This window comes from Grammomys surdaster, unplaced genomic scaffold (genome assembly GCF_004785775.1).
Source record: "Grammomys surdaster isolate TR1022 unplaced genomic scaffold, NIH_TR_1.0 225, whole genome shotgun sequence".
NCBI classification, from domain to species: Eukaryota; Metazoa; Chordata; class Mammalia; order Rodentia; family Muridae; genus Grammomys; species Grammomys surdaster.
In genome coordinates this window covers 8,752,912-8,769,878 of record NW_021604670.1, presented here as the reverse complement: position 1 = coordinate 8,769,878, position 16,967 = coordinate 8,752,912, and the positions used below count along the sequence as shown (strand labels likewise).

The 16,967-nt window shown below is 36.7% G+C and overlaps 1 protein-coding gene across 2 annotated transcripts in view; it reads left to right on the top strand.

The window, feature by feature from the left end:
• The window catches only part of Adamtsl1 (ADAMTS like 1), a 359,587-nt gene that overhangs the window by 75,290 nt on the left and 267,330 nt on the right, over positions 1–16,967 (top strand). For both annotated transcript variants that reach the window (XM_028773326.1, XM_028773328.1), the window contains exon 4: positions 16,300–16,536. In XM_028773326.1, coding sequence (XP_028629159.1) covers positions 16,300–16,536 — 237 coding nt within the window. The remainder of the gene's footprint in view (positions 1–16,299; positions 16,537–16,967) is intronic.

Below are 16,967 nucleotides of genomic sequence, written 5' to 3'. Positions count from 1 at the left end.
ATAATGGTAGTATTTTCTTCTTCCTTAAAGTTTTTCCACAGAACTAAATCTATGTTAACGTTTATCTTTGCCCAGTGCTATAAAGATGTTTGCCCACTGATTTCCAGTTTTAACTTGCTGTTGGAAAATTGGTCATTATTCTGCTTTTCTTTTCTTTTTCTTCTTGTTTTCTTTTACTCCTCATTGGCATCTTGTAGTGAACTTTGAGCTATGTAGAAATGGGTTATTTATTTATTTGACTTGAGTAACAATGCTAACACTGAAAATTTCTGTTTTTAAGTATTTCCAAAAAAATTGGCAAGAATCATTCTTTCGACATAATCCACATTCTCAGTTCTGTTCATATTATTTTTTATAATTTCATCCCTCTCTCTTGAATTTTATGTGACTTTTTAGATACTTTCTTCCATCAATTTGTCTTATGACTCTATTTGTTGTTATACCTACTGATATTTTTAAAATATTTGTTTCATTTTCATAAACTAAGTTTTGCATAAACTAAGGGTTGCTATTGCTAACCCAGCACCATTTTGAAGTAAATCACCAATGTCCACAATGAATTAATTGTGTCCCAAACACTCAGGAGTGCTGCTGTTAGGAACTTTGAAGGACAACTGGTCAGAAGCAACAGACATGGTCATTTCATACTGCTCAAGATAATAACCCATCCAAAGCTCATTTTAATTCTAAATGTATATATGCCCATGGGTACTCATAACTTTATAAAACAATAGTAGTAGAAGTAAAGCCAGAGTTTAAGCCCTAAAAAAATAAAAGCAGGTGGCTTCAATGACAGGTAAAAAATAAACAGAAAGAAAAACATATAAATTAAATAGTATCATATATCAGTGAAATTGCTAAATAATAAATAAAAAGTAAAAAGTAAAACATTTAAAAACATGAAATCATTGATCAAATGGGTTTAATAGACATATATAGAAAATTCCATCCAAGCACTGCAAAATACACATTTTTCTCTGAAACCCACTGAATTTTCTCTAAAATACTTCATACGTTAGGACATAAATCAAGTAATACATATATATATATGATAACAAAGACTAAAATCTTACATCAACACAATAAACTATATAAAATATTTAGCAATTCACAAATATTAAATAAGATAATATTGAGTGATAAATAGGTAATCAAAAAATTAATAAAGAAACCAAGAGTTTCCCAGAAATGAATGAAAATACAATATACCCAAACCTATGAGATACAATGAAAGTAACCCTAAGAAAGTGTAAAAGTCTAAGTGCCTACAAGAAAAAAAATCACGAAAATTCCTAATAAATAACTTATTGATGTACTTATGGCCTTGGACAAATTGGAACAGGGTAAACCAAAAGTCAGTACACAGAAGGAAACCATTAACACACAGAATAAATTAAAGAAATGGGAAAAATAAAATAATCCATCAATTGAACAAAGAGTTAGTTCTTTGAAAAGATAAACAAGATTGACCATCCCTTATTCAAATGAACCAAAAATAAGATGAGATGAGAGATGAAAGGGGAGTTCATATGATGATACTCAGGAAACTCAAACTCGGAAAGATAGGCCATAAAAACACATAGTCTACTCAAATGTAAAACCTAACAGAAACGGGTGGGTGTCTAGGCACTTATGGCATAAAAACTCAAGCCAAGATGAGATAATCTTCTCAGGTCTCTAACAAGCAACACGAATAAAATAGTAATGATTATTTAAAAAAAACTGTCCAACAAGAATTCCAAGACAATATGAATGCACTGTTAAATTCTACCAGACTCTGGGAGAAGCAAAACCAATGATGCTTCTCACACTATTCTATATAATAAAGGAAGGATACTAAACTCTCTTTGTAAACTGAAAGCCAGATAAATAAGCAACCAAAGAAGAAAATTGTAAACCAATCTCCCTGATGAATATAGATGAGAGAATTCTTAAAAAGAACTCTCAAATAAAATTTAAAAAAATTTTTTAAATCATTCGTTTTATCCAATAGGCTTTATTTCACAGATGCAAGGATGGTGCGATATGCCTAAGTTGATAAATGATATAAATTAAATGGACTCATGGACAGAAACCCCATGGTCATTCTGTATCAAATGCCCTACCACTGAGGTAAATCCCTCTTACATGATCATTTTAATAGATGCAAAAAAAGAAAAGTTAAATTTTACAACATCCAACATCCCATCCTAATAAAATTGAAGGAACTTGAAGCAGAGGAAACATAACATACTAAAAGTTATATATGGCAAACCTATAGCCAATATTAGGTGGAAAAAATTAGTGTTTCTGATAAAACCAGACACTCAACCAAGAGGATGACCACTCTTTCCACTTTTAATCTGTACTGTGCTAGAAGCCTTCAAGCAGTGAGATGAAGAAGTAGAGAAAGGGGCATGAATAACCATGGAAGAAATCATAGTATTCTGATTTGCAGATACTATGATTCTATATATGAGACTTTAAAGACTACTTCCCAAAAAAAGCCTCTTAGAACTAACTAATACTTTCAGAAAAGTGGCAGGATAAAAAAATTAACACAAAATTTTGTATTCTTCCTATGCACCAATCACAAGCATACTGAAGAAGGAACTGCATAAACAAGTCCATCCAAAGGGGCCTCAGAAATACTATGGACTTAACCTAACCCAGGGAGTGAATGACAAGTAATAAAAACTTAAAAACTCTAAAGAGACAAATTGAAGAAGAGAAGGAGACACTAGAAGATGGAAAGACCTCCCTCTCCCAGTGCTCACGGACTGAAAGGATCAATGCTGTGAGAATGGCTGTCTTGGTTCCCTAATTCTACAGGACATTACAGGACACGGGTCTAAATCTCTAGAAACCAGCAGCTCATTAGAACTAATCTCCTTTAACTTCCTGTCATTATTTGTATATTTAACAATTTTTTAACTTAAGCCTCCTAACTTTAGGTTGTGTATAGTTGGAAGCTTCTTTGGAGTTACTAGTCACTAGACACTCTGACACGAAGGAAATCCCCTGCTTTGTTAACTAGTATTCATTTTGAACCAAGTTTATAGATTAAAGGTAAACCTTGGGATGTGGCATTGTCTTTTGTGGTTTCATTATTTTGGGAGAAACAGAAAGCCCAATGGGCCTGCTGAATGAATGATAAGATACAAAGCAGGTGTTACGGAACCTCTTCCATGGGCTGCGAGCATGGAATTGTCAGAGAAGACTGTATAATGACAGTTTCACATTGAAGGAGTCAAGCGGAGAAAACACCTTGGTTCATGTCTGCCTGATAAGCAAAGCATCAAGGGAAAGGCAAATGTCCCCAGTGTAAAGGGTTGGCTGCCTGGTGACAAGAAAGAAGAAAAGTAGAAAAGAAGCAAATGTAGGTCAGCTCCACACAGAAACTTCTTGAGGTGTTTGCTGCCTTGGATAACATGTAAGAAAGGAGAAAACAGAGAAGCAGCTCAAGTCTCAGGCTCTGGAAGTAGCAGGGGTGGCATACAGAATAGGAGAGTTCGAACATTCATTTTGCTTTGCTACCAGGTCCAGATACAGCCTGATGAGGAGATAAATAGAAAGGGTAGTTGTCTGTACTCTAAAATGACCTGCCAATTTTGAGGTTGTCTCCTACCTTGCCTGCAATTCTATGGCTAAAATGAAAGTTGTGACATTATTTGTCTCACCTTTTGTCTTCCTACTTGTGATGGTTTGTATATGTTTGGCCCAGGGATTGGCACTATTAGGATAAATGGCCCTGTTGAAGTAGGTGTGGCCTTGTTGAAGTAGATGTGTCACCATGGACATGGGCTTTAAGACCTTTATCCTAACTGCCTGGAAACCAATCTTCTCCTAGTGGCCTTCAGATGAAGATGTAGAACTCTCAGCTCCTACAACTCCACATCTGGCTAGATGCTACCATGCTCTCACCTTGATGATAATGGGCTAAACCTCTGAACCGCTAAGCCAGCCCTAATTAAATGTTGTCCCCTATAAGAGTTGTCTTGGTCATGATGTCTGTTCTCAGTAGTAAAATCCAAACTAAAACACTACTTTAATCTGTAAACTTCATAAAGACAAGGATTGTTATTGACTTGTTACTATATCCTGGTGCTTCTGGTACTTACTAAGCATCTCTGTGGGGTTTGAACATATGCAAGCTATTAATAGTTGATGAGCATGATTAAGCAGAAAGTCTGACTATGGCAAACCTCACTCCAGATATGATTAATCAGCTTGCTTTTCTTTTTACCTTTTCCCAAACACAGCCTAGAGAAGGAAATGTTTCTTTCACGGGGAGAGGAAAGAAAATGAACCGTGAAGCAGAATGCTCCAAGATGAGCTAGCCCTTAAGGCCTGTGCCTTGAGCTCCAAAGGACAACCTAGAAATTCTGGGGTTTCAGTGTTAGGAAATACATTTTTCTGATTCTACTTAGTTTCTTAAAACATGTCCATGCTCCAAGATCAACAAACTGAGAGCCATGAGCACATAGGAACGAAATTGAATGTTGTCATCCATTAAACTTATAACCCAGTCAATTTGGCACTTAGTATTGTTTGATTATATTCATATGTTAAGACATCCATATAAGTCACTTTAATTAAATTTGTATTTAAACAACAAAATAAAGTCATCTTAGCAGCAGCAAGGTACGGATTCTGAATTTTCATTCGGAAAGTATTGTCACCGTGTCTACAATGCTGTTTCCAGAAACTTCTGCTACAAAATTATTTTATGTGCCATTAACCTTGCTTGCTTGTGTTTGCAGTAGGAATCCTGACCTACTTGAGTGTTAGAGATTAGGGAAGGAACAGAGAGAAGTGTCATGCAGCTTTCTTTGACTTGGTTGACAGTAACCCAAGTTGGCCTCATTCCAGTGTCTGTAAGAAAAACTCAGCTAGTCTCTCCTGGTATCCTGTAACCATCTGAGAATCCTCTGTTTCTTCTCTTTGGAAAACACAACACAATCAAGTGTTCCCAACTCTTACACACAGGACTCTTATTAGTGGTCAGTCTTCACATAGACCCTGGATGAGAAGAGACTCCCGTTCTTGGGTTAAAGAATCAATATCTTCCTCCATGGTCTTTCAGCCTTCTCATAATGAGGGAGAGCCTCCAGTCCTAGCATTTTTCTTCAGTAAATTGATCCAGTAGTAAAAGTGATTCACACTGAAGTCTTACATGAGTTTCCAGGAACTTACCCAGGTTGACACAAAATTAGATTAGATGCTGCACAAATGTCACCACAGGAGTGCCTAATGGCATTTCCAGTTATTTCATGGTGACACATCACATGTTTCATATCTTTAAAAAAAAAAAAGCAGTGAAGATTAGACACCATCCCAGGAAAACAGACTGTTCTGTCAGGATTCACGGAGAGACAAAAAGAAGTAAAGCCTGCAAGCACAGTCAGGTAGCTTGCTGATGGCTGGGAAGGAGGGAAGGAAGGCAATGAGAGGTGGGGGAGGGGTGTCTTCTCCAACTCATGTACATGGCATTTATCCTTGTTTTATTTTAATTTTGTTTTGTTTTTAATTTCAACTAATTTCATTTATTTGTTCCTTTTTAAGTCCTTAATTTTGTATTTTAAAAGTAACAACAGGGGGAAAAAAAGATAAATTAAACTTTAGCTATCTGCACCCAGCATCTGTCTTTGGACTAAGATTAACCATGTCTTTTCCTCTTTTATTTTAAATGGCTACCTTAAGAAAATTTGTTCCAAAGCAGCTTCAGTCCTTTTGTTTGCACTTTTGTCATCCATCCAGCTCATCCCTTCCCACTTTGCAAATAAACATGAAGAACATCAGCCACTTACGTATTTGTTAGCAAACCTGTCTCCTTGCACTAGCTTTCCACAACCTGCCTCTCCACCACAGCTATTTTGTTTAGTGTAGCCTGAGAACATCACATTGTATGGCTGTGTGCTTATAAAATGAAGTGGTGTGCCCTATTACAAAATGTCTTACAAATTACCTCGCCAAATATGCTAATTTTGGGGATGGAGTGGGGAACATTTATTTCAGACTGTAGTAAAAAATAATAAAAAGTCAGAAATGCTGATTTAAGAAAAGATACTGCTAAATTGGAGCAGATTCAAAGAAAGAAACTAAAAATAATAAAAAGCCTCAAGGAACGAATATTTTCAAAATTGAGAGAATTTAAGAGTCTAACATGACAAACTATAACCAGTCCTACAAATACCTCTAGGGAATTGGATTCCAAACGTCTGCATTGTTCAAAGAAGCAAAAACAAAGGCACTGAAATAAAAACTATCCAAAAGAGAGGGAAAGTGAACTTTTAAAACTAAATGTTTTCAATATTTTTACTTAGATCAGCTCATAGAAGCCTGGAGACATTAAAAAACTAGCCAGGCCAGCCATTTGTTTCCAGACGACACAGTGTAACAGAACAAGTGGGTGGGACTGCTGAGTCCCCGTGCACACATTCTGCATGTCCAGTGTGTGCACATAAATGAACATGCATTGAGGATACTCGATCTACCATGGCTGGCATCCACAAGACTGAGCACAGTAGGGTACACCCAAAGCTGGGATAAATTAAAGTACTACATTACTTTTCACGATCACACGATGGCAACGATATTTAACTGGGGGGGGGGGGGGGTGAACCTGAGTCATGATTAGGCAATAAAATGGTTAATGATTCATTTCTCAAGAGTACTCCCTTCCCTTGAGTATGCCATTTCCTAAAAGTGTTGAAGTGGAGGGAGACGTGAAAAAGACATCTATAAACCTTTTGTACCAGGATTAAAAGAACAAAAACAAGTGCCTTCAAACCATATCTGATATATAAAAACATGGTGTCCCAAACCTTTCACACTGACTTAGAAAACAGCCAGCCTGTTGGCTGTTGAAGACAGAGGAAAATGAGTCACAAATGGTCTTTGCCTCCTATGAAACCACTCTCCAAACACAACCCTGTCTTCTGTTCTTTGCACCCATAGTGATATGTTAGAAATTTAAATATTGTGCTCTTGAAATATAATAGAATTGTATCCATACAGACTGTCTAGACAGGGCAGAGACTGTGTCTGTTTAATTTCACGTTACATTGCAGGGAACAGCCTTGCACAAATAAATCCTCTTGATGATGATATTGATGTTAGTATAAGCAGGTGGCCAAAATTGGGGTGAGAAAGCTTGTTACCTCAACATTAGCACTTTATGATGCATGCATGTAACACTTAAGTGTTTAATAAAATTTATAAATGGCTGGCTATTTTTTAAATAATAAATGATTTCAGCACATTTTACGTTTCTCAATATTGGCCTATTAAATTTGTTTACATGGGGGAAGAAATATCAATCTGCCTATTCAGAAAGTAGGTAAGACTCCCTATTCAACTTTCCTAGTGTCTAAAATGTGTAAGCATTCTTACAGCTTTATTTTTTATAAAGGGAATAATAAGCATTCTGTCAATAATGGAACCAAGATTTAAATTCCTGAAAAATTTAAGAAATAGGATTGGAGTGTCTGTGATTAAAAAAAAAATGGCATTTCTTCCATTTCCAATATGTTTCCAGTCTGTCAACAAATAGTCGTATGTCTCTGTCCTTCTAGAAAGTAGATCTTAGTAGATGGAAACAGAGAATGAAAAACCAAGCAAAATAAGTAAGTAAACAAAATGGTATAGTCAAAAAGGATTGCAAGGTGTAGAAGAAAACTGAGCAGGATCAGGAGGAATCAGGAAGGGCGGGGTATGATTTTATGCAGAGTGGGCAGAGTGGGCCTCATTGAGAAGAAAGTGGTATTTGAGCTAAAACTTGTTAAGGTAAAGTCTTTACAACATAGACAAAAGGAACTGTAAACGGTAGAAGCAGCATATGTGCCCTGAAATAAGAGAGTTCTTAGGTTCAGGAGTCCAGTGTGGCCAGATAGATGCAAGACAGCAAGGGCTGCAGGAATTCTCAGGCCAAAGAGACAGAAGAGCACTTTCACCCTGAGACAAAGAGTTGGCTTTTGATGAGTAGGGAACCAGCTCCTGAGCTGAAGCAGAGAGGTAGCATGATCTATCTGCTTAATGCTTAAATAAGATCATTCTGCTTCACTGACCAAAGTGTCCAGAGGAGCAAAGAAAGAGGGGAATTCATTGCAGCATCAAAGTCACCAGGAACTTTCTAAGGTACAAATTCCCATACCTCACCAGAGATCTACTGAGTCAGAAACTCTGGAGGGAGGTGCTTTCACCATTTTGTTTAATAAGTCCTCCCAGTGATTTTAATATGTGCTTAAGCTTGAGAACCACAGCTTTAAGGTATTAGGGCCTGGAAACAACGGCACTGGAAGGAGAAGGCTGTGGTAACAGAGGATCAGATTTAGTGTGACTCCAGAGATGTTACAGGTTTAGATCAGAACACATTAAGTTTGTGACATCTTAGATTTGTGTGTGATAATAAGCAGTTGTATGTATATGAAATCAAAGAGAAATGGCCCAATTGGGAGATGGGAACTGAAATATGGGTTATCCTGCTAAGAACTGAATATCACAGTGGACTGGATCATGTTGATGGATACTGACCAGTTAGTTATTTCATCCTAACTTTCAGTACAGAAAATAGAAAGCCAAGTAATTTAAAGACCAAACTACATGGCAGAGGAGAGTGGTTTCTACACATCACGCTGAGGCAGTGAGCACTTCAGAGCATATGACAGGTCCTCCACCAAGTCATTTGTAGAGGAATCTTTGGTGACAATCTTATCCCACTTTAGCATCAATAATGTGAAGATCCCTAACATTTTAAGGAGAAAAGTTAGAACTGATGTGTTTTCTACAGTTGTGAAGGAGCTGATAGGTGTCTCTATTCCTCTCTTTAAGAGGTTATCCTGTATTGGAGGATAGAGTATGTACCTCACTCAACTATTCTGATTCGCTTTTCCTTCACAGTAACTTTAGTGGAGGACAAGTGATCAGGACCTCATGGAGCTCAGAAGGAGATGAGGTGAGGTGAGGTGAGGTGAGGTGAGGTGAGGTGAGGTGAGGTGAGGTGAGGTGAGAGGCTTTTATCAGTGACTATAGTACATGATCATGGGAATGTAATTTCCAGGGTCTTCATGATTCTATCAAGTATTAACCTTGGCTTAAAATAAAAGCAGAGTACTAGGGACTGAAGATGGCTCAGCAGTTAAGAGAACCTGTCTGTTCTTCCAGAGGACCAGGGTTTGATTCCCAGATCCCACATGGTGGCTCTCAACTGTGCATAACTGTAGCTCCAGGGGATCTAATACCCTCTTCTGGACTCCACAGGCACCAGGCATGAATATGTTGGACATACATGTGGGCAAAACATCTGTACACATAAAATAAAAGTTCTTTAATAAACACAGTGACAGAATATTTATACCATTGCATTCAATATAATAAGTTAAATTAATAAGCCAAACACTAAATACTTAAGAGCAGAGTTAAAGCAGATGAATGGCCATCAGGAAGCAAGTGCCTTCTTTACAAAGAGTGAAACTAAAAGCCTGGCATGGTGATACACACCTGTAATCCCAGCTCATGGGAGGTGGCGGCAGGCAGCTCCAGAGTTCAAGGTCATGATCAGTTACAAAATAATAAATTTGAGGCCAGCTAGGACTACATGATCCCCTGTCAAAAATTTGGTGGTTAAATAAATAAATTGAAAATTAATAAGTAATACTTCTTCTGCTCCCATCTCTGTGTATTTTTTAAAAATTCGCTTTCAGGCCATTCATATGTGTCACCTTAGCTGCTGAGATACAATCAGTGAGTTACCTCTAAAAGGCTTGACCCTCTTCTGTCCTACGGTGTAACCTGATCCATGAATCAATATCGGAGGACATCTGGGATCCATCGTATCTTTCCCACAGACTAGTTGATTAACTAGAGAATGTTTTGAATTGGCTCCATACATGGCAGAAACCCACAAACTATATGAATTATTATTGGGAGCAAATAAAAGGTCAGACTGTATTTTTGTGTTCTTAAGGAACACAGCTCTGACATGGTTAGGATTAAGTGCTTAAACACTGGAGAGAAAAAGGTATTGTAATAAATGGCCAACTACAGTAATTTGCAGGATCATCTATTACAAAATTTGAAAATATTTTCATAGATGCAAGAAGTTCCTAGTCCAATAACTTGATGCAGGGGTGTGTTTAGATTTCCAGCTGCAATGAAAATTTCTTTCTCTGGTTCTTTGCCTTGTTTCATTTCTACGTGATGGTTCTTCTGGAGCCAGAGCGGAACCGGAAGGTCAGGATTTCTTATCCACTTCCTCCTTCCCACACTGCTTATGTGAGTTTAGATTTTCTTTTTGGTTTGTTTGTTTGTTTGTTTGTTTGTTTGCTTGTTTTTTGGTTAAGAGTAGGGTGAGTTTGGTACAGTCACTTACTTTTCTGTGGTTTTTTTGTCTTCCATACAGAAATATTTAAATCATCATTTGTTTTTATTTTTATTTTAAATATCTCATTGAAAGACTATTGTTTCTACCTTTAATGTTTTCTGAGCGCTATATAGGTTCTGTATCTTCTGCATTCCTTATATTCAAAGGAAAATGACCTTCTGGCTCAGAACTGTAGCTTGTGCTAATATTCCCCAAAAACTAGTATCTCAAAGGTGACATCCAAGAAAAGGTCACAAGTGGTATAGAACAATTAGGACATTTGTTTCTGAATCTGACATGAAAGAGGCTTGGGAAATATATGTGTTAAAGCGCTCAATTATAATTCAGAACTAAATCTCTGAAGATGATAGCTCTCCACAGAATAACGATGATGATGATGATGATGATGATGATGATGATGATGACCATGACAAGGACAATGATGATGATGTTTATTAGGACACTTGTGGCACAAGAGGCTACAGAGACTTTCTTTGAGCTTCCTCTAGGAGTTTAATGAGTGTCCTAAATGACACTTGAGAATTTTTTGTTTTGTTTTGGTCTGGTTCCATTTTGTTGTTGTTGTCTTGTTTTGGTTTTTGTTTTTTATTTTTGGTTTTGTTGTTGTTGTCGTTGTTGTTCAAAGAGTCTTTTGCCAAGTACTTCTGCCCTTAATTTTTAAGTATGTGTACTTCAACATAAATTTGATTCATATGTTTCTGAATCATCTACACTGAAACCATCAGTGTGTTATTTTGTAAGAGCTATTAGGTGTCTAAGGAGCTTTTTGGACCTGTTTCACAATGCTGAGTACATATAAACTCAAATATTCAGAAGACTCAAGTTCAGTTTCCAGCTCTGAACTCCAGGTCAAGTGCAACCATGATTTCTTAATGTCTATCCTCACAACTCTACGAAACTTTGATTTGTGATTAAAAAAAAAGTGTGTTGAAGTATTCACATGCATTATTACTCTCAGGGGTGCATTTACAGTTGTAGAAAGAATCATAAAATGAATCAGGGGTATTCTTGAAACCATAACACACAGGTGAATATCAGTTTGCATCTTGATTCTCTATAGTATGTCTGAATATGTTCACTAGTTTTATCACAGAAAACATTTAAACTATGATTTAACTTAATTTAAATGTTTTCCACTAATATTTCTTTCTACCACTTTGAGTCTTAAACATTTTAGGAAACACATTAATATAGTTTGTTAAGCACAAGAAACTAAAGAATTTGCAGGAGTTTCATGTCTTTACTGAGATGAAGTACCACTTAAAAATGTAATTGACACTATTTTTTTTTTTAGTTGGAAAAAATGCAGAAAATTACCTCTGGCTCATACTAGAGCATTTCTTAATTATTTGTAAATCTTCTCACCTGGCAAACATGATTAACTTTGACATTAAAATTCCCTTCTAATCTCTTTCACTTATGTTCATATAACAGAAGCAAAGGTAGTTAGGAGAAGTGTTTGGAATTATTTGAAGTGATTCCCTTAATGTTCTGTGTCAATGAGGCTTCTTCAATGTTTCTACTCTACAGAGTAAGTAAGTGGACACTGAGATAACAGGTGTCATATAAAATACTTGATTTAAGTATTATTAATTAAATCAGCAGTTTAGGTAGTTTTCTTATTAATGGTCCCAAAGGAACTTAAGGAGCATGTGGAGCTGGTTTATTCCACCTGTTGACAGGGGAAAGTAGCGGCTTGAGAGAGACTCTAAGATGCGTAATGGAGATTTAGAGAAGCAAACCTGAGGAGATTGGACAGAAGTTAGTATAAATATTCTTTTAGGGAAAAGCTAGCAAGTGAGGCCTAAGGAAATGTTGGCAGAATTTCTAAAGTAGGCAAAAGGTAACGTTACCTTTAGAACATGGATCTGCAAAGAGCCTGTGTTAAATCAGCTGATCTGTGCTTTTCTCTGGAACATAGGATCTGAAACAAGCTGGTGTTAGAATGGTAGTGTGTAGTTTCTGTAGTTTTGCAGAGTATGCAATTTGGATTTCTTACAATAAAAAGTAAGTGTAGTATAGAATATGCACATATACGATGCATTCATTTATTTATGATCATTTCAAAGATAAGACTGTATCCTAGCACTTACAAAGCTAACCAGCACCAATCCTGGTGGTCCATGACTACAAGTGGTGTGAATTTGGACACTTATACATAGATTGGATTTTATATAAATTATACTTTCTCTTTCTATTGTATTTCATTCTCAATAAACAAACATAAAACTAATAAGAAAATATATTTTAAGATTTTATATTATAGTTTGGGCCATTTCATGTTTATACCGAATAAATGTTTAATTATCTATATCCTACCTTGCCTTGTAAAAATTTACACTCCCCCAAATATCAAAACCTTATGTGCTGTTTAGTAGAACCATTAAAGTAATAGAACAGTCAAGAAGGCATTTTATATTTAAAAAAGAAAAAGCAACAGAGTTCTCTAATGCTTCTATGAATATAATAAGATTATCAGGGAAAGAACTGACTAAGATAACTCTTAGATTAATAACATAGTGAGAGAAAATTGCTGAAAACATACAGATCATTTAAGATAAAAGAGTGTAAGAAAAGCCTTTCCACAGGTGGAAAGTCTAGAATTTTTATAGAGAATCTCATTCTGAAGGCCATGAATAAAATTTACCTGTCTGTGCTAGACAGATTTTACTGTCAACCTGACACAATCTAGAGTCACCTGACACGAGGAAACCTCAATTAAAGAATTACCCAAATCAGATTGGTCTTTGGCCAAGACTGTAAGAGACTGTCTTGATTGATGACTAATATAGAGGGGCTCAGCCCACTGCGGGTAACACCTTCTCTAGGCTTGTGGATCTACATTGTGTAAGAAATCTATCTAAGCACAAGCCCTAGAGCAAGCCAGTAAGCAGCATTCCCCCATGGGTCCTGATTCAGTTCTAACCCTGACTTCCCTCAATGATGGATTATGACCTAGAATTGCAAGCTAAAATAAACCATTACTCTTCAGATTGTTTGGGTCTAACTCTCTTAGCACAGCAAAACAAAACCAAATTAGGACACTATCAAAAAGCCAGCCTAAAGGAAAAATATGATTTCCCTTTGTGCTTTAGTATTTAGAGTTTTAATTAAAATATATCATTTCCTCCCTTCCCTTTCTATCCTCCAATCTCTCCCATGTCCTGTCTCTACAGTCCCTCCTATGTTGCCCATCACTCTCCCTCAAATTCATGGTATCATCAATATCATCATCATCATCATCATCATCATTTTATGTATGTAAATATATAAATATGTCTGCTGAGTCACCAGCCCTTTGAGATTTCCCCTTCTACCTTAGCATATACATTTGGTGTTGTCCTTATTCAGATTTTATTTAGGAAGCCACATTGTTGAGCTATCTTAGATGTAGCTTCCCTATAATTTCTAAGAGATCCAATCTTACAGCAGACTTCCTGGTTCTCTAACTCATACTCTGTCTGATGGTGGTGTTCACTGAGCCTTAGGTACAGGAGTTGTGTTGTAATTGTAACTACTGGAGTGATGGGTAACCCACTATCAGTTGATTTCTAGATTTTGACTAATTTTTCTGTGATGGTCTCCATCTGCTACAAAGAGAAGTTTCTTGTTTGAGGATGAAAGAGCTACACTTACCTGTGTGATTATGAATAGGCTTAGAATGCAGGTAGGAATTGTGCTGATCTGATAAAGTAAAGGAAGTAGGTTCTCTTCTAAGATCTGAAAGCCCATGACCCCTTGGTAGTTGACTAGGTTTCTGTTAACATACATGATAACCCTCCTATTGTGCAGGACTTAAGTCTAATTAGATTAGACAGCTGTTGGTTACGACCAAGACATGAGTGCCACTATTATACCTTTAGAAAGATCTTGTCATGCTGGTCACTGATAGAAATCACAGCTGAGTGGTGCTATTGATTGCTTCCTTCCTTTACCACCTTGCATAACACCTTCTGTCACTATGAAAACTAAACTTCAGAAGGGAGGCATTGAAGATTAGATTCAACTTGAATCTTCTGAATTCTGTGTCACAGGCATGTGATGTCTTCAGTAATAGGGACTTACCTTCTACCTTTGGGAGACAAGCAAGGGCAACAGCAATAGTAACAGCAATAACGTTACTATACTGTTTTCTGAGTATCTTGGCCTACCCTAACCAACAACTCAGAAAGAGGTTTCTCATGCCTGGTACTGGGGTTTTTATTAGATAGTCATGGCTCTTGTGAGGATAATTGTCATCTCAAGTGTTATATCATTTCAAATATATATATATATATATATATATATATATATATATGTATGATATATACATTCATATATATGTGCATGTACACATTCACACACACACACACACGTTAGATGTAATTTCCAGTAAATATAAAGTAATATGGTTCATTGAGGCTTTTTCAAACAGTATTATTGGTTCCTTCTTTCTCTCCTGAATTGATCTCCCTTCCTTCTTCCCCACTTAAAGCCCCCTCCCCATTTTCCCCATGTCTCCCATTTTTAAACTTTGATTGTATTTGCTGTCTCCAAGTTTTATTATTCATTAGACAATAACCATTGCAGTTTTATATTTTAAGTTTCCCTTATGACATATACATTTAGAGGACTTTATTTTTATCAGTCTCTGTGAACATTATTTAAAATTTAAATTAATAGAATGACCTAATTCTCTGATTCTTTGTTATCAATCACTTCATTAAATACTCAAAGTAATTGTTGCTGGAAATCTTCCTTGTGTGAGTCAATGGCTGACCTATGTTTATGACCTTCTCATATGACCTTGTGAGATGAGTAGTCTTATTGCTCCCTGGACAGAGCACAGGGAGCCAGACGCTTCACTGTCACTTACTCATCTGTGGAGAACACCTATATCCTCTCCTCTCTGCCTCACTGAGGACCCTAAAGCAAGACACATAGAAAGGATGGTCTCTTGTCTTTGTTCCCCATATTAATTTTAGAAGCTATGATTCCTAAGTTCTAGGAAATAGCTCACAAATAGCCCCACGTAGTTTTTTAAAGTAAAATGATCATAACTCTTTTCTAGTACCTACTAAAATAAAGATCTGCTGTAGGTGTGATAGCTCATGTCCATAATCTTAATACTCAAGAGGCTGAGGCAGAGAGGTCACTAGTTCCAGATCAGCTTGGGCTACAAAGTGAAAAGCAAGGATTGTCCTGCCAATCAATTACTCAATCAATAAACAAATAAATAAACTTTAAAAGTCTAGGTGAGGCTTTACTCTTACAGAGGACCTCAGTTCAATTTCTAGCACCCATATGTCAGCTCAAAACTATCTGGAACTCCAATTACATGAGATCTAATGCCCTCTTCTGGCCTCTGCAGGAATCAAGCATGCATGGGATACATAATCACGCAAGCAAAAATAATTACCCACACTCGTAAAGTATTTTTTAAAAAATGTAAAGATCTAGGGATATAGTTCAACAACAAAACTCTCTTGCCTAGAGTACATGGAGCCATCACTTTAATCCCCAGTATGACAAAAACCAAATAAAACTAAATATTGTCATATCTCTCATTTTCAGGATGGAGGGAGACAAAACCACTTTTGGCTACCCAAAATTAGAAGGAATTGAAATGTCACAATGTTAAAGAGACTGTGGATGAGCAGACATCATTTAGAAAATATTTCAGGATGTATAATTTGCCCTCATGTCAACCCAAAGATTTATTTCAAACTAGTTACATTCTCATTTGGCTTCAGTGAGAAAATCTATCAAAGTTATTTCTCAGATCTTATATCTTGAGGACCCAAATAATCATGTGACCTCTAAAGAGGCATTAAGTCCATCTGTAATGATTAGGATATTCACTTTCTACAAGTGTCACAGACCACACAGTTGTTCCAACTTTCTAATAGGGGTCATTCTCATAATGTCTACTTATGCCCTCTCCCCCTCTTCTCCAGGACTGCCCACCAGAAGCAGGTGATTTCCGAGCTCAGCAGTGTTCTGCTCATAACGACGTCAAGTACCACGGCCAGTTTTATGAATGGCTTCCTGTATCTAATGACCCTGACAACCCATGTTCACTCAAGTGCCAAGCAAAAGGAACCAGCCTGGTTGTTGAATTAGCACCGAAGGTCTTAGATGGTACACGATGCTATACAGAATCACTGGATATGTGCATCAGTGGCCTATGCCAAGTAAGTGCTGAACACTTCTCATGTGACTTGTCCAGAGGCGTCATCCCTTCACAGAAATAAGATTCTGAAAGTTACACAGTTTGCTTGCAAGGAGATAAGTTTCTGAGAGTTACTTAGTTACCTTCTGGAGTTTATAAAGAATAACAGATTTGAAGATTGTAATTTCAGTGAATGGTATGGGCATTATATTCAATACTGGTGTTAAGGTGGGTTTTGTTTGTTAGTTTTTTCCTTCCTTGAATGATACTTGAATGGTGGAGAATAAAAATTCTTGACATTTGTATTTTGATGATAAACTTCAAAATTACCTTTAGCTCCAATGTTCCTGATATTTGGAAAGGCATGAATGGAGAAAGGCCAGAAGGGAAGAAGAGATGATAGATGTGTGTGTGTGTGTGTGTGTGTGTGTGTGTGTGTGTGTGTGTGTGTGT